This window comes from Caretta caretta, chromosome 8, assembly GCF_965140235.1.
Source record: "Caretta caretta isolate rCarCar2 chromosome 8, rCarCar1.hap1, whole genome shotgun sequence".
Taxonomy (NCBI): domain Eukaryota; kingdom Metazoa; phylum Chordata; order Testudines; family Cheloniidae; genus Caretta; species Caretta caretta.
In genome coordinates, this window is record NC_134213.1 from 85,496,183 (window position 1) to 85,524,016 (window position 27,834).

Here is a 27,834-nt window from a genome sequence, read left to right on the forward strand (position 1 = left end):
CTTTTTGTAGCTCATTTAAAAATATCTTTTAATTGTTGCATAAAAGAATAACTATTCTTAAAATCTCCTTCCCCACTCTTGATTTAACCTGTTGGTCTGTTTTCTGGAGGCTTCTTCCACTGCAAGTCTTGTCTCTGAGAAGTGTATCTTTACTCAGGCCACATCTCAATCTGCTAACATTAATTCGTCCATCTAAACAGAGTTTTGCCATTAGACTTCAGTGAGAGCAGGATTGGGCTTTTCATGTCATTTGTGTACAAAGTTTGGAGAAGCTGTCAGAAGTGGTTATGGCAACTCGGAGAAAGACTTTCTTCCCACGTAGATAATAATACTCATGAGCCTGAACCAGAACCTCAGATTTGACAAATTCCTACATTTTGGGTCTGTCAAACAAATGAATTGGGTTCCCAGTTTTGCATTTTCAGCCCATTTCTGATCTCACTGGGTGTCTGATCTCACTCCCACTAAAGTCAATAGCAGAAATCCCACAAAGGGAACAGAACTGGGCTGGATTTGTAAGCCGCTCTCTTGAACAGGATTTCTTTAGCTTTCCATTCATTCCATATTGTAGAAAGAGCCAACATAGGCGAGTGTGTGTGGGTGTAATTTTCTCTTTACCAATTCCATGCAACTTTGGGCTGGTCCACATACAGTTTTGTGTTTTTTAAAAAGTGCTCTTACTATATCAGTTTAGAATCCCATAAACTTTTGAGAATATTATAAAATAGATGTAGTGCATCTACTTTGATGTCAAAAAGAAGATAGATCATCGCCCATCAATGAATCCTTAAATAAGTAACACAGCATCTGTTAGAAGAGCAGCTGACTTTGTGTAAGACTATACCTCATACCAAGTTCACTGTGTGAGCTAATGTGGATCCTTCTATGTGAGGTATGTGTGCAGTGTATAGGTTGAAAGGACCCTATTAGTATTGAGTTCACCATTCATGAGCTTTTAAAAACTTTGTTCTTGCTATTAAATCTTAACCAGTCAGAACAATATTCAGATAATGAGGATTTTTTTAACCTGAAACCAGTGACAATGTATAATGACATTATTTTCTAAACGTCATGATATTGGTAACTTGGTGGTAGTTTCTGTTATAAAATGTTAAAATGTTCGGAAAGAAAATGTAAGTGATGTTGGAGTATTTGACTTTTAATATTCACATGCCCCAGTAACTGAGCCTGGCTGAAAGTTGTATGGGTAACTACGCCATACAACTTTGTCTGAAACAGCAGTTACACTCTGAGGGAGGCTGCCTAACCAGAGAATGGCAACTTTCACAAGCCATGTCTCAGTTCTAAAAACACACTGTTTTGTTTAAATTCAGGCTTCTGATTCTGGTTGAATTTTTATGAAAGGGAAAAGAAAGATTGAAGACTGGTTTTTGTTAGTGTTTGGTAAATGGAAAATCTTGGCTGCTACTCTGAAACTTGGAATAAAGGGTCACTTCTGATCATTACTCTAAAGGTTTTATTTGATCAAGCAGATGTTTAAATTCAAATCGGCCTGTGTTATCATTTTGTGAATATATTCACTGTTAGTCACATAGAGCTGCTGTTAGTGTAAGACTGCACAGAACATCCTACAATAAATGGCAATGGTTGCAGAGATGAAGGCAAAATAAATATAGAGTGTGTTCTAATATGGCTGCCTATTAAAATATTAGACCTAATTAACATAATGTTACAAGCTCCACTTGTAACTCCATGCCTGGCGGCTCAAGCACAACCATTCAGAGCTGATGCACTGTTCATTGTAACAGACAATGTGCTGCACATGGACTATTCAGAAAGGCTAGTGCTCATATTCATGCAGTTTGTATGTATTATAGAGCCATTAATTTTAATACAGTTGCCCTCATTTTTAAGGACATCTGTTAAAAGAACAATAGACTTAAAAGTCCACATATCTCCAGGGAGCCATTATCTGCCTGTATGGTGATAATTCTGTTTTTAAAGAACTCTGCCTGCTTATAAAATATATTGAAATGGTAATTATCTAATGGTAGGTCATTCTTTTTTTTTTTTTTTTTACCCTTTAAGATTTGCCCATCGCTTCCTGAGCCTGATTTTCAAAATTGTGCACAGCTGTGAATAAAAGTGCACGTGCAATTGCTTTCCTAATTTGCATGTATAATCACTGAGAGTGCACAAGCAGATTTATTTACACATGCAAATAGCCAGTACACAATTTGAATATTGTAACAAGTAATGGTAACCAGAGGCAAAACTTGGCATACGGTTGTGCACATGTGATTGCATATGAAATGGCATTTGCAAACTTTAAAAAATCAGCCCCCCTAAGAAAAGTACAAGGACAATAAAGCATTTTAGATCTTTTAGTAAACCCTTCAGACCATCAGCACCAAGACTTGTGCAATGTGAAAGCTGTCCAGCCTGTTGTGGTGAATTTACTAGACACAGCTCTGTATACAAGATGTAGTGGTATTTCATAACTGTCCAGGCAAAGCAACAGTTCAAATGATTGCGTAGCGTATTCTTATAAGAGGATATAATTGTACAAATTTTAAGTTAAATGAACTTGAGTTTTTATTGTGTAGTTCTATGGGAAGGATTAATTAGTCATTCTCTGTGTAATTGTTTTGCACTGCTTTTAGTCATGCTGTGCCATCGGTTTAAAAGTAAGGGCAGAATTTGGCTTGTTCTATTTCTTCTCACCAAGTTTCCTTTTGAGAAGATTCCTATGCAGAGAGGCAAGATCTCTGAAGAAAAGAAAAGGAAGATGCAGAGGAATGCCAGCTAGCAATACACAGGCTACTTATGCCGTGCAAGAGAATGATAGCAAGAACTGGCTATTCATATCACGTAATGCAAGGAATGGAGTCTGAAATGTAGAGAGATTAAAAAGTACAGATAAGAAAAATAAGTTGGTTGGTTGGTTTGAAACTTTTGGTTTTTGAGATTTCATTCTCAAACCAGACATTGTGTTAAAAATGATTGGGGGAAAAATGGGTTAAAGCATGTAGTCGCTTTCATGTTTTCACTCCTATGAAGCGGGACATTGATCAATGCTCAAGTCGCACTCCCCGTCAGTACCTGGCCCGAGCCGGGGAAGCTAATGATTCAACCAGCAGTCCAAATTCGGTGATGAATCTGGTCATATGCCGCCTGAGGCATGTTGTGCATATGCTAAGAAAAAGACTCCTATGAACTGGAAATGTAATAATTTTGGAAAATTAAACATTACCGGCAAGTATTATGGAGCAATAGGATACAAATTATGATTATAACCATTCTGCATCAGACATTCATGCACCATTTATCTTTTATGATGTCTAAAGTCTAATTTTCACAAAGAATCCCTGCTGCTACAGCTCAGTGAGTAGGACTGAGAACAGGCAACATCAGGCATTCTTAGTCTAACTCAGTTGTCATTAGAATAGCTAGACAAAGCATAGATGAGGTGTCAAGATTTTAGGGTTTCATTCTCAGTTCTGCTAGCTACTTACTGTCTGATGCTGGGCAAGTAAGTGAGGGCCAGATATTCAAAACTGTGCATTCACATTTGTGCACCAGGCTTGTATGTGTAATTACTGAGATGCATTTGTGAATCAGGTAATCGTGCAGTCAGATAGTTAGTTATGGGTCTGGCTGGCCATTTGCTGGAACAGTTTTTCAGCATACATGTGCAAGTGCAGTAATGACATATACATTTTTGCACATTTAGTTGTGAAAATCTGGCCTTGATGATACTCACATTCAGTATGTTACAGCATAAAATAAACTAGAAGAAATTACAGCACAGTGAAATATTGATCTGCATCTGACAGACATTAGAACACAACTAGAGCTGGAGGCTCAGATGAGGGGGAAAGACAATACGAGTACTCCCCTCCCCATTCTTCTAGAATAACCAAAGAAAAGAACCTGGACCCAGAAGTCTTCCCTGTTTTCTGATTCTGAGCTCCTTCTCAGTTTACCAGCAGCTGTGTCCTAAATCTTATTCCAAATTGTCATTTGCTCCAATTCACAGGTCAGCACAGTCTAGCTTTCTGGAAGAGAAAGCACCTAAAACCTATACAAAGTATGTATCAAAAACAGACATCCCTATCCTGCTGGTTTAACACTTAAATACAGTGGAACAAGGAGGAGATGTAAGAGTGGCTTGTAAAGCAAGAAAACACCCCACATGATCAGCCTCCCACACAATTGCATATGACCAAGACTCGCACCTTTTATGGAGTGGCAAGATAGAGAGAGGTCTAATCCCACTGCTCTCACTTTGACTAAACTCCTCTTGATGTCTTTCCTGTTCTATTGATGATCAATTACATTTTTACTTCCGTGAGTATTGTCCAAGGAAAGATGGTGAGAAGGGATCGAAAAAGAGAGCATTGGAACACGTGGAGATAATCTGTGTGCTCTTTCCGCCTCTGCAGAGGAACATATTGTTGCATGCATTTTGGCTTATGTCAAATGCCTAATGCAGACTGGTGCAGGTTCGTTAGCAGTATACTGGTAGCCATGCAGTCCTCTGGAAATGGCTTGAATTGCTACATGCCATAAATGAAGAATGGGAGCCTCTCTTGGAGCTAAGAGTAATTTATATCCCAAATCCTTTTTTCAGAGGGAGAAATGAGGCACTTCAAGGTAACAAGGTTGTCGAGCACCCGCTCATTTCTTGAGGGACTTCTTTTGCTTGCTGTTACAATAATTTTTAAAACGAAATTCTAGCTATCATGGATCCACAAGGCCTTTTACCTTTACACAGTCTCTGGCAGTATACCCATGTAGTTCTAGGCCCTCCAGTTTTTGCAAGGAAGAGTCCTGCAGCTCCGCTACTCCCAGGGGGACCTGCAACTCCATCCTTATCCCCCCAATATTCAGTTTCCCTGGAGGGAACCCATTCCCTGTAAAGGTATCCCTTCTTCCACAGGAATCTTTCCTGCAGACCTTTGTACAAGGTTTATACTGCCAGAGCTAGCTATCATTCTCAGCTTCTCTGAAGAGGACTCACTCTGATACTCTGTTTGAAACTCTGCTACTGGGGCAGGGAGAGTAACCTATCCATCCTCACCGGCTGGAATTTGAGTCACAGCACTTCTAAGCTGTGCCTCAGTTTTCCTACTTCTGGCTGGAGTCTCAGTCCCAGCTCTGTCCGGCTCTGCCCCAGGGAGTGCATTCTCCCAAGCCAAAAGCAGCAGCTTTCTAGCCCCATGCATGCTGGTCTGTGACCCTAGGTGAGGACATGGTGATGTTCTCTGGCTCCTGGTAAGAATCAAGGTGCTTCGGTCTCTGCCAGGCTAGTCATCCAAATCATTTCCTATCAGCACCCCCATAGGTAACTGGTCATGCACCCCAACCTCTTTGTGCCCCTTCTTGGTACCCGATTTCAAGTATATCTTTGGGACAGGCACCTTAACTGGGGATCCAAACACTCCCCCAGGGTTAGATACTCATTGGATACAAACTTATTGGGGTCAGCTATGTTAGGGAGAGCCAGAGTTACCTCAGCACTCATGTCCCACAAGTCCTGGACCTTTGTCCATTCCCCTTTATGCTCTGACCCCCTCCCCAAGCCTCCTGCCTACACCCACTACTTGACCTGAGGAAACCCTGTGAATTTGGTACACCAGAGCCTAAGGGTTAAACTCAGCAGTCTGAACATTTTATCTCCTAGAGGAGCTAGTGGGGAGGCCTCTGAATCCTCCATTATACTGTTAGTACCAAAGACTTGAGGAGCTGACATTCCCTGCAGTTGTATTTTCTAGGTTAACCCTTAGCGGGCCATGGCCAGACCCCAGGAAACTGAGTCTCAGGTACTCTGCCCACTTATGCCTAGGCCTATTACAGACATAATGTCTTGGGTCCTTGGGATCTCTCATTGATGGTCTGCTTGAGTTGGCCAATACCTCCACTTCAGGTTTACCTAAATCCCATTTCTGAGAAACCCCTTTATGGGACCTTGACTTGGGCCAGTCCCATTTTGGGTTTTCTTTTCTGAACCAGGCCTACTATCCATAAATCCACCTGCCAGTCAGGCTGCACAATGCAAGCCTTGGGTTCTGGAGCACTAGCCATGTTTTAAGGTTATGGGGACACACCTCCTAAGTTGTTCTAATGCCACCAATCAGACAAGCATCCAGGATAGTAACTCTTGCACCTTTTCCCCATTTGCGGAGGTGCTCCTCCATCTGGGTTGCAACCTCCATATATGTCACCCCCATATTCTTTTGCATGCTCCCAAACCGTCTTCTGTAAGCCTCAGGCATCAGTTCAAACTTAAGCAATAAGGCTTTTTAAAAAAGTTCACTCCCTGAATCAGTTCCATCCATTTGATTATACACACCTCTATACTTTGGGCGTCAGAAAGGGAGTGAGACCTTGGAACCTATCCACAGGGGGAATGTGATTTAAATAGCAAGCTTTCTGAAAGGCAGTGGGGCAGGCATCAATACCCCCCTTCTAAATTATTGTCCCAATTTACATGTGTTTCCTGTGATCTTGGCATCCCAGAGTTTCTCCCTACTTACCATTCACATGTGATCTCTTGCTCCTCAGGTTCTCAGTTTCCAAATTGCTTTTGCTGCTGTTTCTCATGTTTGGCTCACTCGGTTTTGTCTTTTCCTGATCAGCCAGCTTCTGACATTCCAGCTCAGTTCCTGCTCCTCCACCTGAAACCTCTTTTTTTTCCAGCTGCAATTTTTGCCGCTCTAGCTTTTAGGTTGGGGAACTTGATCTTGAGGACACCCTGCGATTGCTTCGGCTGCTGCAGATACTGTGATTGTCCTGCTTTGACTCTGTTTGTATCTATGTCTCTATTTCCCCCAGCCTGATCCTCTGGGAACCTTGTCTGGGTCTGGACTTTAATTCTTTGCCTGGTTGTCCTCATGTAGTAGGTCAAACAGTTGTGCCTTGGTTCACTTTTAAAGTTTAACTCTCCCTTTGCACAGCTCTGCTGTCTGCCTCTTAAGGAGTTGATCATATGTCATTTTCCTTAACTGTCCTTTCCTTCTGTCTACTCAGAACATAAACCACTTTCTCCCTACAGTAGTTTTGACTAAGCTTGTTTTTACTGTTGTGGTCGCTTTTTGCAAAACACTATGATTTCAGACAGCATCCCACTGCTACCACCAGCGGCCATCGATCCTCTGGGCATGCTAGGCCTCTGACCTTTACACAGGATCTCTGGAAGAATACTTCTTCAGTACTGGCCCTAGACCTCCACTTTTGCAAGGAAGACCCTGCAGCTCCACCACTTCAAGACTGGGTCTTTGGATTCAGCACCTCTGTTTCTCACTCTGGTTCCTCCAGCAGTTCCAAATGAGTTAGACCCCTGTCAGAGACTCACCTATTCAGTGACACAGAACCCAGGGCAGCCTTTTCAAAAGAAGACAGCTTTTATTAGCCAATTGGAATACAGTATTTTAAAGCCCTTAGGTTAGACTTGAAAAGCAAGGTTTACATGCACGTCCATGCTCACAACATTACCTGCCTCTTTGATCAAAGATGTCTAGAATTCCATCTCTCTATCTGCTCACTTGGCCGATGCATCAGGGACTTTCAGAGCTAAAAGCGTAAGCTGCTAACGCTCTATAGCTCCTATTCTCTGTGTATTGGCACAGGGGGGACTTGCAACTCCCAGTCACCAGAGTCTTACATAAGCATAGAGTATTTCATTTTCTTGTCCACTTTCTGTTGGAGAACCCTACTCTTCTACTAAGTTACTGAGAATTTTAGGGCCTAGGGAATGTTAATCTAGCATGCTTGCAGCTGTAAATGCCACCCCCAGCCCTTCCATGCAGCTGCGTCTCCTGTCTGGGGTCTGTACAGCCCCGCCATAGGGCGGGGCTGGGGGTGGTATAGCTGTGCTGGAGGAGCTGCTGGTGTGGGGTGCTGGCTCCTGGGAGCAGTGGCATCACGTTCTGTTCCTTTCTCTGCTGTGGTTCCTGGGAGAGCCCTTAGGTTCAGCGGATACTGATTTCTACCTGTGGATATCCACATCTGCAGGTATAAATTTGTATCTGCTCAGGGCTCTACAATTCATTCTTGAAAAAGTCTTTCCGGTATGGCGTACCGGCAATAAATGTCTTAATGGTATGGCATACCTGACCGTACCGGCTTACTTGCACCACTGCTGTTGAAGTCAGTGTCAGAACTCCAGTTGATTTCCATAGTGCCGGGATTTCACTCAGTGATTTTTGCACTGCTTTTTAGTTGCTCAGTAAATTGCAAAGGTCAAAGATGGTTCCCCTGTCCAAAAGAAGCGGTGAATTCTGTGCTCATTTCATTCCCAGTTTGTGCATTTGTAGTTGTAGATGCTCTTTCATGCCATTCTACATTTTCTCCTTAACCTTTTATAATTGTTTTAATGACAGCCATTTCTCTCTTCTGAACTGGAGAGCACAAACTATGAAGAAAGGTGGTACATATGGTAAATCACGTCAGATATAACTACACAACTGCCCCCCACACTTCTGTTTGTTTAATCAGTTCTGAAATATGTAACTTTTATATTTTTGGGCTGGTTCTTCCTTCTTCATGCAGATCACTTATTTCAGCATCTGCCACCTTTAAATATGTACGTTTAAATGACACATTTCTGAAAATTTACACTGCATTTCTAAGTAGGAAACAAACCATGTTACTCTTTTATTTTATATTGCACAAAGAGAGGGGACATGTGTGAGCATAGCCAGAATAGACCCCTGAAATGTGCAGCCCTGCTTGGCTTTCTCTGGCCCAAATTCTCACAACAGTGACCCATCTCCATGCAATTGCTTGGTCTGGGCATGAAGGCAAGGGCTCCAGGCAAAAGGCCATGGATCTTTAATGGTGAATAGAGCCTTAAGTAATGAGTGACAAATGGGTGATAGTTGTGAAACAAGCTGACATTGTACAACCTGAAATGGGGCCTCTTTAAAACAGACTTGTTTTACCAGTTGAAACCATCCTAGTGGCCTTCAGCCTGAGTGGTTGAAAGTTATTAGGGTACACCTCAGAGCTAATTAGCCAATTGCTTTACAACAGAAATGTGTATGTTGAAGATTAATGATTATTAACACTTTCATTCTGAAGTAGGCATGACTTTGTTCTTTGAGTTGATAGGCAGAAAGAGAGACAGACTGTCCAGAAAATGCTTCATTCCTGAAGAAGAATATTGGGGAACATCCGATAAGCAAGCTCAGAAGGAGTTCTAAGGAAACTCTGTGTATAACCCTATCCATAGTTTGTTATTGCAAACACTATATAATTTCACGTCAAAAGGAATTTTATAAAATCTGCGCTCTTGATGTTCTTGCCAGCCTTGTGGGATAACTATTCAGTGATCAGCTAAATTACAGTATATTAACTGCCTTAATATACAGTTCTGTACTTCCTGTGGTGGCAGCATAAAAGGTAGCATGTTAAAAATCTTGGTGGTATCCCATGAGGTCTTCAATTTCCAGAAGAATTTTAGCATGGGAACTTTGGAAATTTTGTCACATGGATGAGGCTGGAATCCTATTTGGTCTGATTTTTAAGAGGGCATAAATGCAGTGTTAAGTACCCAACAGCTACCTCACGAAAGCATTGCCTACTCCTTGTTTATGCATAAAGTAGTTAGTTGGGGGTGTGATTTGCTGTCATTCACACTTTGTCTTGTGACTGAGAGGCAGAGGATGACACAGCCTAGTGCAAACATATGATTAATGTAAGACAATACAGTGAAATAAGGCTTAAGGGCCTGAGCCTGGGCCCAATTTTGCTACCCTTCTGCACAGCTGGGAAGGGGATCAGCATCCTCCACGACTGCATGCCTGCCTTCCAAAGCCTCCCGAGAGCTCTCGGAAGTTGAGATCTGTGCGGAGGGAGTGGACAACCACAGGTTGGGTGGGTGTATGGCTGGGGGAACATCAGACCCAGGAAACGGACGGTGTCCTCAGGCTGTATTACTTTGCATGTGGAGTCCCGTCGGTGGCGGCGTGATATCTGAGGGCAGCAATGCCTAGGAGGAGTTTCTGGAGGCTGCTCATGGTATAGAGTTGTCATGGAAGTATAGGACTTTAGTGCAGATGGCCCCTGGCCTCCTAAAAAGTTTGCTAGATCCTGGAACTTCACCTGGGTTTTTCTTCCCTTGCCGTTCCTGCAGGTTTTATTGTAGGAAGTGCTGTCTGGCTCTCTTAGAGATGCCAAGCACCATAAAAAGCTGCAGCTAGAGTCACTGGGAGCAGCTGGGGTGCTCAGCATTTTTGAAAATCAGGTGCCGAAATATGGACATAGGAGCCTAATTTTAGGCACCTACATTTGAAAATCCTGGCCAAAATTTCTCAAAATGTACAGCTTGAACCTGAGGGAAACTGAGCACCTGTAACTGCTGATGTGGCAGGCACCTTAAAAATACCAGAGAGAGAGAAAGAATCAGCTCATCCTGAAGTCAACTGATGTAGCAGATGGTCAGCATCTCACAGCATCAGGCCCTCTGAGTTCAAAGTAAACGCTGCTATGTGTGTAATGTATTGCAAAATGTATTACATATAGCCACTGTACAGAAATGAAAATGAACCGGTGCCAGTTTGTATTTTTGACATGTCTAGTTCCTGCTATATGACTTGCACAAATAATTATTGCAAAATGTTTTTCTGGGGAAACTAGATGAGGCAGAGTTTCCGAGGGGTAGCCGTGTTAGTCTGTATCCACAAAAACAATGAGGAGTCTGGTGGCACCTTAAAGACTAACAGATTTACTTGGGCATAAGCTTTCATGGGTAAAAAAACCCACTTCTTCAGATGCATGGAGTGAAAATTACATTTACAGGCATAGATATACTAGCACATGAAGAGAAGGGAGTTATCTTACAAGTGGAGAACCAGTGTTGACAAGGCCAGTTCAGTCAAGGTGGATGTGGTCTGCTCCCGATAATTGATGAGAAGGTGTCAGTACCAAGAGAGGGAAAATTTGCTTTTGTAGTGAGCCAGGCACTCCCAGTCCCTATTCAAGCCCAAATTAATGGTGTTAAGTTTGCAAATGAATTGTAGCTCTGCAGTTTCTCTTTGAAGTCTGTTTTTTGAAGTTTTTTTGTTGAAGGATGGCTACTTTTAAATCTGTTATTGAATGTCCAGGGAGATTGAAGTGTTCTCCTACTGGCTTTTGTATGTTACCAGTCCTGATGTCTAATTTGTGTCCATTGATTCTTTTACATAGAGACTGTCGGGTCTGGCCAATATACATGGCAGAGGGGCATTGCTGGCACATGATGTCATATTATCACATTAGTAGATGTGCAAGTGAATGAGCCCCTGATGGTGTGGCTGATGTGGTTAGGTCCTCGTTGTTTTAGATGAGGCAGCATTGTCATTGGAAGGAGTAAACAGCTTTAATTATTATTAACAATTTACCCTTCTACTTTGCTGTTCCATCTGCAGTGGCAGCCAGTTAGATCTTTTAAAAGCATTGTATTCTGAGAGCTTGCATCAAGAGGTATAGGAGAAAGTGCTTTTGAGTAAATGTACAGCAATTGGAGGGAGCTCAGTGTTGAAAGGAAAACTTAACCTTGATATGTACTACATTATGTAAATTGCTTGCTTAAAAAATTAAGAGGAGGGGAAAAGCTAGTTTTCACTGTTAGACAGAATTAGCTTGACATTGAACCATTTTGTGTCTGCACGTGACTATTATTTATAGATGGACAAGTGAATGATGTAAAGTTTAGTAGCATGGAAGAAGAGCTACTACTGTAATCCAATTTAAGACCTGAGAATTTTTAGCAAATATTGTGCACTATGCTACCTTTATTGTTTTAAATAATTAAAATATTACACTACTGAACTAGGGCCTTGATCTTGCAATGAGTTCTACAGGGGCAGACCCTCTACACCCACACAGATCTCACTTACATTACTTGATCACTAACTGCCATTTTGCCATTTTTGTTAACTGGTTTTGTGCCACATCTTCACAAATATTGCATATACCATTTGCTGAGCCTCAATGAGTAACATTTCACCCACAACATGCAATGCTATTAAACTGATGTGAAGGCAAACAGTATACAGTCACTTCATATCATTATTTTAAAAAGCTCAGTTTATTAATTCTTAATGCATAAACCAACCACAGCACATAGGGACCTGTGGGAGTATCAGGAAACTACTGAAGTACCTAATCAGCCACAGCAGCATTCTCTACAACAATTTTCAATTAACTTTTAAAACAATAATTCAATGGTACCATTCCATAGCAACATATTTTAAATGATCTTATAAAGAATGCATGGTATGGTCTGCCATATAATGAAGTACTGAGATAGGAAACAAAGACCTCAGACATTCAGTGACTGCATAGATTGAGTGACAAGTGGACTCATGACTTTTGCACCAAGTTACAAACCTCTACTACCATTGGCTCTGCTGGAAAATCTCCACTAGCTCTCTGTAGCATTAGGGCTGACATCCTTTGTATAAACATTTGAGCAGATCTGTTTATTTCCAGTAGAGGGAATCAGCGTATATACGTACAGGCCCCACTACATTATTTGTTAATGTGTACTTAAAGGCAACACTTTTTCTAGCCACATGATGCTGTCCTTGTGGCTCAAACATCAACAAATCATAAGAAACTAATAGTGTTCTAAATAGAAAACAGCAGTTCATTAGGCTGATTAATAGCTTGCTGGCAAAATTCTAAGCTAGTGAATATCTGTGCTTAGCAATGTCTGTTGTGTGTTTTCTAATATGCCCCTCTGTACTCTAAATTTACTTTGACAGCTGGTAAACAGATATGTGGTGTATGATAGTCCAATATAGGATTTGTTGAAGCAGACTTTGAGAGAGGCAGTGCAAATGGAGCCCGGTATCTATAAAAACTGCAATCATTTGGCTACCCTGCTTTTTTAATTCCATTCTTACTTACTTACATTCCAGCTTACAGTTGGTATAATGAAGAGAGCTCACTCGCAATGAGACTGGCTCACACGCAGTGGTTAATATTTTAAAATAGGTAAAAATCTTAGAAAATCATAGTGATCAATAGTAGTTCAGATATGCTGGATATGATAAGTAGCTTGATTAGTAAATATTACAATGATGCTTTGTTTTGCTGTGGCAGAGTATGTGGTTTCATATACAGACTGTGTAGCTTTATTCAGGCGGCCATAGTGAACTACTGGATGAGATGTTTTTGCATCATTGTTTATCACAGATTCAGGCAACAAGGTTGACCTTATTAAGCAGTCTGTTAACTTTTGTTGCTATATGGTTTAATCCAGCCCTGTTCTGTAAAATTGTCATGGGAATCAACAGTGCTCTGTGTGTGTGTGTGTGTGTGTGTGTGTGTTTGTTTTACAACTGGAATTTCAGAATTGGTGTTTTAATCACATTCACCACAAGTAAAACTGAAACTAGATACCAGCCAGGATTGCACATTGGGAATTTACTCTCAAATACTGTACATGGCTAAAGGGAGGTGTGGCTAGATTATTTCATAAAAACAACTTCAAGCATTTAGATTTGACACAACAGCTGCAATTTCTTTGCTCACTTTCTAATGCAGATATCACAATACCTAGAGTAAACAAACCAGACATGTTTGCACTGGCTGCTGTTCACAGTGCATTTTGTATTGTATTTCACATCTATGGTAACATAATGTGAACTTTAACCCATTTTGTGTATTTTTATGTGTTATACCAAAACCTAAAATGTCCATTTCATAAGAACAGCCATACTGGGTCAGACTAGTGGTCCACGTAGCCCAGTATCCTGTCTTCTGACAGTGACCAATGCCAGGTGCTTCAGAGGCAATGAACAGAACAGGGCAATCATCAAGTAATCCATCCCCTGTTGTCCTCTCCCAGCTTCTGGCAGTCAGAGGCTAGGGACACTGAGAGCATGGGGTTGCATTCCTGACTATTTCAGAGTAACAGCCGTGTTAGTCTGTATTCGCAAAAAGAAAAGGAGTACTTGTGGCACCTTAGAGACTAACCAATTTATTTGAGCATGAGCTTTCGTGAGCTACAGCTCACTTCATAGTGAGCTGTAGCTCACGAAAGCTCATGCTCAAATAAATTGGTTAGTCTCTAAGGTGCCACAAGTACTCCTTTTCTTCATTCCTGACTATCTTAGCTAATAGCTGTTGATGGACCTATTTTCTAGGAACTTATCTAATTCCTTTTTTGAACCTGTTATGTTTTGTCCCTCACAACATCCCCTGGCATTGAGTTCCACAGGTTCACTGTGCATTGTGTAAAGAAATACTTCCTTTTGTTTGTTTTAAACCTGCTGCGTATTGTCAAAGTCAGATTCAGGACTCACATAATTTGTCAGACCACTCTGTTTATTAGCAAAGCGCTTTGCTAATGCACCCAGATGTGAGCCACTCTCTGAGGCTCAAGATAACTTATTTATACAGCTAAGCCAAAGCCAATTTAACATAAGAGACAAAAGAAAGCAGAAACTGACAAATATACATACATATCTTATTTGCATACTAACGTTTACCAATCTCCTAGCTCAGTAGGAGCTCTAAGTTAATTAGTTTGAGGACCCATTGTCTCACACTCCTTAATGTTTCTCTTCCTGACAACTATATTTCAACAAACCCTTCAAGTAGCATTTCTTTAATGAATTATAATTTCAATATAATTCATTCTACTTTCACACTATTAATTTCATTGGGTGACCCTGCTGGTGCTTGTGTTGTTTTCTTCACAAAGAAAAAAGGTTCCTCCAGTTCTTAGCCCCATGACTCAAACCTGATGAATCTATTAGAGAGGACATCCAAAAGTAGCCCCTTCTGGGAAAGCTCCTGAGTCTGTAACTTTTTTGCAGGCATGTTAGTATCTTGGCTTTGCATTTTCTAAAACCTGCCTGCTCTGCCTCCTTTCAGTTATCTTCTTTCCTTTCATACTAAATAGGGAGGATGGGGAGAAGTCATTAAAAGACTGATATTTAGTGTTTTCCCTCCTCATGTGAATAATCACACTGACTTAGGTGGAACTACTTGGATTTGGCCAGCTGTGGGTTATGTTTTCTGTCATAATAAAACTGGCTGCAAAAGCACAATTATTTTTCGGAATGTAGTATCTTGTTTTCAGTTAGTAAATAAACAATCTGTCCATTTCACAGACAGCAGAATGTGGTGCATGCATAAATACACCCTGACATTTTAGTCTGTTCCCAGATCACAAGCACTAGCATCATGATCTAAGAGCTATTAATGTGGGAACATTTTATAGGCACCGGAATAAAACATCCAATTTTGTTTCCAGCATTCCTACAGGCTGTACAGCAAGTTAACTAAATGAGAGTATTCAGGCCCTACAGTAGATAGGCATTTTAGAAGAAAAGTGGGTGTGTTTTGATGTGTTCTTGTGGAAGCCAGTACCCAAATGTTTTTCTAGCTCACAGCTGGGTCATAGGACCGTTGGCATTTTGAGTTCTGAGTGCAAGGCAAAAAGTTTGTGTGTTTGTGTGTGTGGAGTTTTGAGTAAACATAGTAAACTGTTAGGAGCCATTGCTCTTGTGTGCTTACCTGGAAATAATCCAAACTTTTGTCAAACTTAAAAAAAATAATAAAAAATGAAAAATAAAAAAGAGGAAGAATCCTTATATCCATATTTGACTTTCTTGAATGTACATTGCTCTAAATCCAACTCATGCAAGTGTGTAACCATCCACAAGATTCTCCTTATGAATGGATATCTGGATTTGCAGATATAAAATCTGTAGAAACAGCTAGCTTAACTGTGTGAATAATAATAATAATTATAGCTTATTTTTGTAGTTTATTTCAAGCCAAAGGATTCCAGTGCTGTACAATCTATGGAGCTGATTCTCCTTTTGCTCACACTGGGGTAAGAGCCTGATTCAAAGCCTGCTGGAAATCAATGCAAAGGGCATAAGTCAGGAGTAACCAGTTAAGTCACTGGAATTTCAAAAATGTAAAAGAATTGCGAGTCCACAGTCCAGATCCCTCTATTAATATACAAAAGCTTGTGAAGCATTGAGGGTTGCCGCGTATTCAGTGTACCTTACACACCCCAAAGGCAAAGAAACTAAAATTAAAGACACCCAAGAGTACATACTTTCTCCTCCTCCACCCACCTATATCCATCTTAACATTGCCACAGCTACCATACACCACTGACCATGCACCACAACCTTAACTTTGCTCCCCTTTTGCAGATCTCCACATACCCTTTAGGAGACAGTTTTTTGTTTCCCCCCCAACACTAGTATTTGTGGGTGTCTGGTGAAGCAGTTGGTTATGTTGGGAGAGGGTTGTTCAGTTAAAGGGTTAAGTGGAGAAAGGCAGTTAGAGGGGCGATGGTAGGCTGGCAACCCTACAGGGCAGATTTATGTCATGTGCATAGTAGTCCTCCACCCCTTTCCTGGGAAAGAATGCAGGAGGATTGCTGGTTCTTTCTCAGACTTCCTCTCCACAGGGAAGCACTTCTCATATCAGCAAGCCATTGGTCCTGCTCTCAGAACTTGTCGCTGATCTCCATTGCCCTGTCTAGACTCCTGTCCATGTCTGCCTTCTAGGTTCCTTACAGAGGCCACGGTCTGGGTGCCATGGCACTACATCATGTAATGGCAGAGAGCTAAAAAGTGACAAGTTTTTAAAGTGCGCTTCTACCAATGCTAGAAGTCTAAATAATAAGACGGGTGAACTAGAGTGCCTTGTATTAAATGAGGATATTGATATAATAGGCATCACAGAAACTTGGTGGAATGAGGATAATCAATGGGACACAGTAATACCAGGGTACAAAATATATTGGAAGGACAGAGCAGGTCATGCTGGCTGGGGAGTGGCACTATATGGGAAAGAAAGCGTAGAATCAAATGAAGTAAAAATCTTAAATGAACCAAACTGTACCATAGAATCTCTATGGATAGTAATTCCATGCTCAAATAATAAGAATATAGCGATATCTATATATATATATAGATAGATATAGATATATTACTGACCACCTGACCAGGATGGTGATAGTGACTGTGAAATGCTCAGGAAGATTAGAGAGGCTATTAAAAAAAAAAATAATGGGGGATTTCAACTATCCCCATATTGACTGGGTACATGTCACCTCAGGATGGGGTGCAGAGACACATCAAATGACTGCTCCTTGGAGCAGCGAGTTCTGGAACCCACAAGTCCTAAGCTGAGCACAGGATCAGGTCCAAGAGGTGAATATAGCTGGACCACTTGGTAATAGTGACCATAATATAATTAAATTTAACACCCCTGTAGCAGGGAAAACACCACAGCAGCCCAAGACTGTAGGATTTAATTTCAGAAAGGGAAACTACGCAAAAATGAGGAGGTTAGTTAAACAGAAATTAAAAGGTACAGCACCAAAAGTAAAATCCCTACAAGCTGCATGGAAACTTTTTAAAGACACCATAATAGAGGCTCAACTTAATGTATACCCCAAATTTCAAAAACACAGTAAGAGAACCAAAAAAGTGCCACTGTGGCTAAACAACAAAGTAAGAGAAGCAGTGAGAGGCAAAAAGGCATCTGTCTGTCTGTGTGATGCTTTTGCCGGGACCAGGTCAGGAATGCTCTCTAGAACTCCTGTAAAAAGTTAGTAAGCAATCTAGCTAGAAATGCGTTAGATTTTCTTTTGTTTAAATGGCTGGTGTATAAGCTGTGCTGAATGGAATGTATATTCCTGTTTTTGTGTCTTTTTGTAACTTAAGGTTTTGCCTAGAGGGATTCTCTGTGTTTTGAATCTGATTACCCTGTAAGGTATTTACCATCCTGATTTTACAGAAGTGATTCTTTTACTTTTTCTTTAATTAAAATTCTTCTTTTAAGATCCTGATTGCTTTTTCATTGTTCTTAAGATCTAAGGGTTTGTGTCTGTGTTCACCTATGCAAATTGGGGAGGATGTTTATCAAGCCTTCCCCAGGAAAGGGGGTGTAGGGCTTGGGGGGATATTTTTGGGGAATGACGTCTCCAAGTGGGCTCTTTCCCTGTTCTTTGTTTAAAACGCTTGGTGGTGGCAGCATAGGGTTCAAAGGCAAGGCAAAGTTTGTACCTTGGGGAAGTTTTTAACCTAAGCTGGTAAGAATAAGCGTAGGGGGTCTTTCATGCAGGTCCCCACATCTGTACTCTAGAGTTCAGAGTGGGGAAGGAACCTTGACGACATCAGAAGCAGGAAGCCTGCTAAACAACCAGTGGGATCACTGGATGATCGAGATGCTAAAGGAGCACTCAAGGCCATTGCGGAGAAACTAAATGAATTCTGTTGGTCTTCATGGTTGAGGATGTGAGGGAGATTCCCAAACCTGAGCCATTCTTTTTAGGTGACAAATCTGAGGAACTGTCCCACATTGAGGTGTCATTAGAGGAAGTTTTGGAACAAATTGATAAACTAAACAGTAATAAGGCACCAGTACTAGATGGTATTCACCCAAGAGTTCTGAAGGAACTCAAACGTGAAATTGTAGGCCTACTAACTGTAGTCTTTAACCTATCATTTAAATCAGCTTCTGTACCAAATGACTGAAGGATAGCTAATGTGACGCCAATTTTTAAAAAGGGCTCCAGAGGTGACCCCAGTAATTATGGGCCAGTAAGCCTGACTTCAGTACTGGGCAAACTGTTTGAAACTATAGTAAAGAACAAAATGGTCAGACACATAGATGAACATAATTTGTTGGGGAAGAATCAACATGATATTTGTAAAGGGAAATAATGCCTCACCAATCTACTAGAATTCTTTGAGGGAATCAACAAGCATGTGGACAAGGGGGATCCAGTGGATATAGTGTGTTTAAATTTTCAGAAAGCCTTTGACAAGGGCCCTCACCAAAGACCCTTAAGGGCCCTCTTAAGCAAAGTAAGCAGTCATGGGATAAGAGGGAAGGTTCTCTCATGGATTGCTAACTGGTTAAAAGATAAGAGACAAAGGGTTGGAATAAATGGTCAGTTTTCAGAATGGAGAGAGGTAGATAGTGGTGTCTCCCTGGGATCTGTACTGGGCACAGTCCTATTCAGCATATTCATAAATGATCTGGGAAAAGGGGTAAACAGTGAGGTGGCAAAATTTGCAGATGATACAAAACTACTCAAGATAGTTCAGTCCCATGCAGATTGCAAAGAGCTACAAAAGGATCTCTCAAAACTGGGACCGGGCAACAAAGTGGCAGATGAAATTCAATGTTGATAAATGCAAAGTAATGCACATTGGAAAACATAATCCCAACTATAGATATAAAATAATGGGGTCTAAATTATCTGTTACCACTCAAGAAAGGGATCTTGAAGTCATTGTGGATAGTTCTCTGAAAACATCCACTCAGTGTGCAATGGCAGTCAAAAAGCGAACAGAATGTTGGAAATCATTAAGAAAGGGATAGATATAAGACAGAAAATATCATATTGCCTCTACATAAATCCATGGTACACCCACATCTTGAATACTGCATGCAGATGTGGTCGCCCCATCTCAAAAATGATATATTGGACTTGGAAAAAGGTTCAGAAAAGGGCAACAAAAATGATTAGGAGTATGGAATGGCAGCCATATGATGAGAGATTAATAAGACTAGGACTTTTCAACTTGGGGAAAAAAGAGGACTAAGGGGGGATATGATAGTCTATAAAATCATGACTGGTGTGGAGAAAGTAAATAAGGAAGTGTTATTTACACCTTCTCATAACACAAGAGCTGGGGGTCACCAAATGAAATTAATAGGCGGCAGGTTTAAAACAAACAAAAGGAAGTATTTTTTCACACAGCGCACAGTCAACCCGTGGAACTCTTTGCCAGAGAATGTTGTGAAGGCCAAGACTACAACAGGGTTAAAAAAAGAACTAAATAAATTCATGGAGGATAGGTCCATTAATGGCTATTAGCCAGGATGGGCAGGGATGGTGTCCCTAGCCTCTGTTTGCCAGAGTTTGGGAATGGGCGACAGGGAATGGATCACTTGATGATTACCTGTTCTGTTCATTCCCTCTGTGGCGCCTGGCATTGGCCGCTATCGGAAGACAGGATATTGGGCTAGATGGACCTTGGTCTGACTCAGTATGGCCGTTCTTATGTTCTTACTGGGTTTCCTGTCCAGGGTCTGCAGGACCAGGTTTGTCCTTTAAAGTACTGTACGTGCTGTAGTAAGGGAAAACCAGGAGAAAATAAATTTAATATTAAGGAGAGCAAACCTTTCCTATGGGTTCAATGCCACCTTTCCATTGACAGTTTTTTTTCTGAAGTTGCCAAGGCCTTAGCCACTACAGAAACAAAAATAGATTTTAAAAAAAAATGTTTTAAGTATTGACACTTACCTGCTTTTCATGAGGTCTGTGGGATTCCTCTAAGAGTCTTTCCTTTTGGCTCCAAAGAGCTGCATTTGTGGAGCCAGCCGGAGGAGACGTTTTCAGGTCTATACATTGCTCAAATACATTGTCAGCACTGAATGTGCTAGCCCGGAGGGAGGCGGGGGAAGGGGAGGACGCAGCCTACTGACAACTACAGGAGTTATGCCTGCAAGGTGAAGACAGTAAATGAAACTATGAGTTCAAATGTATCCATACCCTCAGGACCATTATCAAATCAGCGTATCTGAATGTCATCTGGCTTTCTGGGACATCAATTCAGTTAATCAGGGCTTCATTTTAATATTCTCCATTAAAGTAGAGTAGTATCCATAGATCATTACCTTCAGGTTTTCAGCTATTTTCCCATTCAGCCTCATAGTTATAAATAAAACTAGTTAACTTTTTGTAGCAATTATCACTTGACACATGTCCAGCTGCTCACTAATGTTTGCATAGTTCTATTAACCCTGTTGTCATGTCATAAGTCAAATGTGCACCTTTGGGTACTTTGAGACTAAAAGCAGACAGATGTACTATGGTGGGGGCTGTGAATCACAAATCTCCATAGGACCCCAAATTAATCCTTGGTATTGCAGGGTATCTCTAACTCCCAGAAGTTAATAGTGCTGTCTGTTCCTCTGTGTTTGGGGAGTACTTTACACTTTCTGGGCACTAACACCCTATCAATAAATAATTAATAGAAAAGATATTGCAATTTAAGGGATGGTATTTTCAAGCTGTCTTCCAGAGTTAAAAACACAGAGTATTTTTTCAGATCTAACAGCACCCCTAAAAAAAGAAACAAAACCTCCCAAACAACCCCCCCAACATTAATTGCCATATATAAAAACCCTCCACACTGCAAGTAGTTAACAGCAACATTTTCTTTCTACACAGATAAAATTTTTACTATATCAAAGCAAGATAACTGTGGAATAGTGAGTGGAATAAATTATTCCAGGAGATCTGAAAGCTGCTACTCTCCACTCACCTGGAATTGATGAAAATGAAAATCTTTTGAAATCCACAGTAAATTAACATCGGCACTCATCATAGAAATTTTTTCTGCCAAATGTATGGGCCATGCTTAACTGAGAGTCTCATTTTGATTTCCACTATCAAGCCCCATAGCACCAAAAAAGACATCATGGAATTATAGCTGTTACTTCCAGATTTTTTAAAAAATTCTGTATGTGTGTGTTAGAGTGTGTGTATCTATATAATATAGATTTGTATAGAGTATATATGGTATGTAATAGCAAGAGAAGTGTGTACACACACACACAGAGATTTGCCCAAGAACAGCAGAATTTGCACCTTTGTGACCTCCCTTACTCTTTCTTTGCTGGGTATGTCGATAAATTATATCTTCCCAAAGACTTCTTATTTTGCCATGTGTTGCCAGTTTCTGTCACTGATTCTTTTTCCAGTTTGGTAGAGGCTCCATAGTATTAGTTGTACGTCTGTTGCTCTTTTGCAGGTAGCCTGACTTTGATCCCCACTCTCATTTTCTCAGATGAACTCTCATCCAATGAAACTTTGTGTGTTTTCCCCCTATAAATATAAGAGCTTTAAGAGAGCTTCCCTTTACTCTGTGACATGTATAGTCCCAGACTGGTCTGGAGTAGGTAGGTGGAGCAGTGGGTGATATCATTTTTCTATTAGCAGAAAGCCCTCCCTCCCTTGTAAGTTTCCATTCCTACTGGAGGAGCCTATGCCACTCCAAGCAGCTTTATTTTTAAACTTGGTTGAATAGTACTTTTGTGGATTAAGCGTACTGGGGAAACTGCTTCCAGCACAGAAGTCTGCAGTTAATACCCCTCTTAGACATAGCTTGCTAAACTGATCAGGAAGCAGTGATATGGCCAGGGAAGAAGAAAACTACTACGGGAAACATGGTAATTTACCTACCCCCTTGTGTTCTCAAAAAATGAAATGCTTCATAAGGGCTCTAGCCAATGACCATCAAAGTCAACTGGAGTCTTTCCCTTGACTTCAGTGGGGTTTGGATCAGGCCCTAAATGGCTTTAGCTAACTTCCTCCATTATTTGCAAAATCATGTAACTTCTTCCAGAATTGAGCTTACAGCTACAATTAATGGCAGATAGAAGGTAGAATTTCTATAAATATAACTAATTTTCATTTTAGACAAATGATTTAACTTAAAAAATCACTGCAGTGTAATAAAGTGTGACAGAAGTAATTTTGTTTATTGTTTAGACTTTTTTAGAGTTGGAATTGGGAAGTTAAATCTCATTTGAAGTATTTATTGTAATGGAACAATAATTCAACCTAAAATTCCTGTTATAAAATAGTCTATGAAATAGATCTGTCTAGTCTGTGAAGAGTGATTATTATCTCTGTTTTTAATCCGAGGAAGAAAATGACTGTGTAATTATTCCACACCAGTGGCTACTTCCCCCATGCCTCCCAAACTCCTAAAGGTTTTAATCAGCTTTCAGAATTAAATGTTTTGTTTTTATTTTCAAAATGTTGCTGATACAACACTTAGCAAGTGAGTTGTTTTTGTTTTTTTTAAAGAAGGGGTCACCTTCTTTAAAGGGGAGAAGATTTGATATGTTACTTGGAAAAGGAGAGTGAGAACAAGCAGTGTGTGCCCATGGTTCATTGTTATGTGAAACTATAATCACAAATTTGTGTTTCAGTGAAGAAATTCCTATAATGCTGCAGCTTACTTTTGTCAAGGAATTTGAATGTGTGTTTGGCTTTGAATGTATTTAGTGTTCCTTATGTAAACAGTTATATTCCATAATGGATTTGTGGCAAAGTTTAGAAAAAGAAAAACAAGACAGGCTGAGCGCTGGTGTACTGCCCTGTGCCCCAATAAGCATGGTGAAGAAATTTGCAGTAGTGCAGTGGCTTTATTTTTGTTAATCAGCGTCACTGTTGGATAACATTCCCCAGTTTGTTTTATTGCTGGAGAAGAAAATCTCCATTTGAGTTAGAGATCATTTTCTGGAGCACTTTGTCTATTTTTATCCTCTTGCCTATAAATTAGAAGGTATTGACTTTCATTGTAGAAGTATTGTGGAGTTCGCTTACATTCAGATGTGATCCACAAATGTATATATCTTCCAAGGTGCATTTTCTTTGCACCAAATCAAATCTGTGCAGGCATGCTGTAGCTAACACAACTGAAACCAATTACCATATGCTATACTGTTAAAAGAGATGATCTTGTTTGTAGAAAGTAGCCCACTTACTGTTTCACATTGTATTGTATCTTGCCCCACTGGCTATGCCATCAAACCATTCCGCTGAATACAGATATCCTGAGAGCACAGGAAATTGCCCCTATTAACAAGCTTCATCAGTGCAATGCAGGCCAAGTGGAGGAATGTCTATAAGCAAAGTAAATCCCTACTGGAAATTCATTATGCCTGGCCTGCTCTTATTTTCAGGGGCTGAGAAATCTCGCCTGTCTGCTTGGCAGGTGGGGCCGGGGGGAAGAACAGACCTGTTTAAATATATTTATTGAGGGCCAGATCTTGGCTGACATGTCAGTGCAGAGGAGGAAGGGGGAGAAAGACCTCATTTCCCATGCAGACTCCCAACATCTGGGTTCCAACTGCTGGGAGAAGCAGAGACAGAGCAAGTGTTGATCACCTGGTACCCTACCCCAGCAGGTGGGTGGGGATTGGGCGGCTCCTAGAGGGCAGGGGATGAGTAATCTGTAAATCTCGTAAAGGAGGGGGTGCAGATTTTCCCCTCTCTAAGTCCCATTTCCTTTTGCTGGGATGTTCTTGGGTGGTGGGTGGTGGACACTGCCTTTACACAGGGCAATAAACTCGGTCTAGTATCCTGTAGGTAGTAAGCCACAGTGTGTTGGTATGTGTAAAGTTACAGGTTCTAAATCATACCAGAAAGAAGTTATTTTTTAAAATGTTTAATCTATGGAAGGTCTTACGCCGTAAACTGAGGCAATACAGAGTGCAGGCCTTTCCACAGCACAAGTTATGAGGTTTCTTCTCAATTTGCCCTTACCTTCTGTTCTGGGCTCACTCTTGTTTTAAATGGCTTGTGGGTGACAACATAGCCTGTGTCCTGAACTCGCCAGCTGTATTGCTACACACACAGCGGCTCCAGAGCTATAAACTGCCAAAGTTCTTTTGTGGTAAAAATTATATTTTAGGGGTTTACTGGGGTGGAAGAGAAGAAACAGAGTCATGGAGTCTGCTGTGTTTATTGTACTGTGCCTGTGAATATTTTGATAAGGTTTTTCTGATATGAGGCATGAGACCAAAGTCTGAATTTAGTTAATGAGTAAAGGCAGCTTTTAAAATATATTTCTTCGAGCTCCACTCTGACCATGCCGCTTTGTATTTAGCTTTTATTTTGTTAAAATTTGCCAAGAACTTGACAGTGTTATTTGCAAAAATTAAAATTAACTTCACAATTTCCAGGGTAAATATTGGAGGACAGAAGGACAGAAAAAAGCAACAAATAGAGAAATGTAAGAGTATTCAAAGTCAAAGCAGGTTAATGCTGTGATACATTTCATGAACTGTGCATTAACAGTACATACACATATGCATATGCATCTGTATCTTTCACTACATTGCTTTACTTTAACAGGCAGCCTTGCATTTATACTTGGACTAATTTATTATTAACATAAACATATCCACCTAAAGTAATGGATTAGATTTTCTTAGTGTAATTAGTGCTTTTCAGGTACTTGACTGGTACAAAATTGTGTGGAAATTGGTAACATCTGAATACTACTATTTGTAAAACCTGGGGACTTTTTGGTGAAAATGAAAACGAAGGGCCATATCTTTGTCTAACTGCACCAAAATGGGCACAACAGGTTTGTCCTGTCACATAGTCTCTCCTCCTTCACCTGGAAAATTCTCTCGCAAAGCTTCCCTGTTTGTTGCTCCTGTTCATTAGCCAGGGACATCTCCCTGGGAACAGTGTGCTGCATATTGTCCCTGATGCATGTACAAGTGCTGAGAAGCCAAGTTGAATGAAGAGCCTCCTGCCATTTGGAGAAAAGAAATGCTACAGTCAATGCCAAAGTTGCCATTTGTAGGGAGCTCTGCATTCTATGGAGTGACTTCAGAGTGATCAAGAAGTAAGCTCTTTGAGGGAGGGACTGTCTCATTGTTCTGTGTTGGTACAGCACCTAGCACCATAGGATCCTGGCCCGTGACTGGGGCTCCAAGGCACTACAATAATACAGTAATAAATACTACTAATGATGACAATGAAGTTGGACAGAAGGCCGATAGGAGAAAGACTGGTGACCAGGAATAGGGTGGACTTGATTTGTTAGAGAAGACTGCAGATGGGAACAAGGGGAGAGGAAAGAACAATAGGAATGGGGATGGAGAGGGAAGGACAGGGAAAGAGCAAGCAGTTGATGTTAGAGGCAATGTAAGAGCAGAACATCAGCAGGAGAAAGAGTACAAAAATTGGGACAATGTGACAGAGACTAAGGGCTGGTGTACACTAGAGAATTAGATTGACCCAGCTACATTCCTCACCCCTGGAAAAATCCACACACCCCTGGGTGACATAGTTAAGCCGACCTAAATCCCCATGTAGATAGCATTAGGTCAACAGAAGATTTCTTCTGTGGCCCTAGCTACCACCTCTCGGGGAGATGGATTAATCACAGTGATGGGAGAAGCTCTCCCGTCAGCATAGGTAATGTCTATACTGAAGCCCTGTAGCAGTGCCGCTGCAGAGTTTCAAGTGTAGACAAGCCCTGAGTAAGGTAAAATAGGGCAGGCGATAACCTTAGCACTGACATTAAACTAAGGGTTCTAATTCAGATTTGGTTGTACAGCAGTGAGGGATGCTCAGTGAATAATGTTCTATACAGCAGTATTGTAGCAGCAGCTTGCAGTGCAGTGCTCCCCATAGTTAACAGAAATATACGAGGCTCTCGCATTGACACCATGCTGTATCTGTAACTTGGCACGTCAGTGGGTTTGTTATAACACAAGACTGGGCTCACAGTGTTGAGCACATGTTCTGAAGAATAATGAATATTGTCTATATGCCGCAGATATTTTTTCAAACTTGAACATTTTGACTAATTAAAAGCTAAACAAGCAGATGGCGTCAGTCCATGCTAGGCCAGCTTTCCCCTCCACAAGATTGTAGAGAATGGTGGGAACCAGCTAATATTCTTGACATCCAACCCAAGACTGGGGGAAACTTTGGAAAGGGAGGAATAAGGTTAAATAGTACATTTCATTGTTGTTGCCCCTTTGCCAAGACAAAGCAGATTTGGGAGCTTTGTTGGGCAGGTGCCCGTTTAGAGCAGAAGTTAGTGACATGAAGTCAGACAAATTCTGCTAAGAAAACACCTATGTATAAAATATACGAGTCTGGTTCCCTTGACTAGCAGTGCCAGGAAATTGCACATGGGCAGCTCTCTTCTGCGGGAACCGCAGATCAGGCACTACTGCCTTGGTCCAAGAAGCAGCTGCCTCGGCCCCGTCTCTCTCCAAGACTCACACAAAACTCAAACAGTATCCAACTGCTTAAACATACTATGGTCCCATTTTTCTCCTGCTGCCTCTTCACTTTACACCCAGTAAACCTCAAGTCCGAAGGCTCCCCTCAAATGAATGGGCTGGAAAGGTGGCAGGCCATTAGCCTTCCTTTTGTGTAGCCGCTTCTGCAAAACAAAAGTGGCTCAGGCTACGTTTACAGTAGAAAAGGTGTGCTGGGATAGCTACGCTGATAGTGTGGTGTAGTACATTCCTAGTGTAGGTGCAGTTTATACCAGCAGAAAAATGCTTTTACCAGTATAGCTTATGCTGCTTCCCCGTGAGCAAAATAAGCTATAATGCACTAATATGCTGGTATACTGTGTCTACATTAGGGCTTCTTCCAGTAAAGAAATGTCTTAAAAATCACCCCCTGAGTGATTTTCCTATATCAGCAAAAGTTTCTAATGTAGAGCTGGCCTCAGAAAGGCCTAACAGACCGTACAAAGAAGAGTGCCCTAACTCATGCAGTAGTGCCCTTAACAACAGTTAAGGGCAGTTGCTTTGTGGCATCTCAAACTCTTTCTATGGATAGTTTCATGCTGTGTGCTTATGTATCAATGATCTCTCGTGTGCGAGCCATTAGTATCTTTCACCATAACATTATTACTTTACAGCTTGATACTGCAAGGTGCTGATCAGCCTTTTCTCCCTGGTGGGAAAAGAGGGTACTGTCAGTCATGGAAGATATTTTTTTATTATTTCCAGCATGATCATATTTTATGGATACTTTATAAAACCAGATAATGTGAATTCAGGGGTTTTAATGGAAATGCTGATGGAATCCTAACTTCATCAGCATTAGTGGGTGGCACAATATTTAAACATTACCGAGGAAACTAAAATGCACATTGAAATGTTCACTAAAAGAGTATACACTACTATTACATCCTGACTTTATCTTCATTATCTTCAAAAAGGAAGTTGGAAATCTGCCTTTTGCAGTGCCAGTCCGGCTTTTTAAATGCAAATGCAGCTGAGCTTTTACAGTTTGGACTCTTTGTTTGTGGAAAGAGCTCTGAGATA

At 40.9% G+C, this 27,834-nt stretch overlaps 1 protein-coding gene and 2 long non-coding RNA genes across 9 annotated transcripts in view; 1 reads left to right on the forward strand and 2 right to left on the reverse strand.

Moving 5' to 3' along the window:
* Nucleotides 1-6,824, reverse strand: part of LOC125641254 (uncharacterized) — a 64,533-nt gene extending 57,709 nt beyond the window's left edge. The window contains exon 1 of the long non-coding RNA XR_007358010.2: nucleotides 6,501-6,824. This is a non-coding gene — a long non-coding RNA (uncharacterized LOC125641254). The remainder of the gene's footprint in view (nucleotides 1-6,500) is intronic.
* SLC44A5 (solute carrier family 44 member 5) overlaps nucleotides 1-27,834 on the forward strand; it is a 205,636-nt gene that overhangs the window by 88,965 nt on the left and 88,837 nt on the right. The window contains exon 1 of one of the 7 annotated variants that reach the window (XM_048860856.2): nucleotides 22,128-22,179. The exons of 5 other annotated variants lie outside the window; for them this stretch is intronic. In XM_048860856.2, coding sequence (XP_048716813.1) covers nucleotides 22,143-22,179 — 37 coding nt within the window. In that variant the 5' untranslated portion in view covers nucleotides 22,128-22,142. Of the gene's footprint in view, nucleotides 1-22,127; nucleotides 22,180-27,834 lie in introns of those variants that run through there. One more of the 7 variants, XM_048860860.2, reaches the window with a different exon arrangement.
* LOC142073117 (uncharacterized) lies at nucleotides 19,938-21,875 on the reverse strand. Its single transcript, XR_012669798.1, has 3 exons — nucleotides 21,273-21,875; nucleotides 20,249-20,447; nucleotides 19,938-20,072 (listed from the first exon to the last, which is right to left on the reverse strand). It is a non-coding gene; the product is annotated as an uncharacterized LOC142073117 (long non-coding RNA).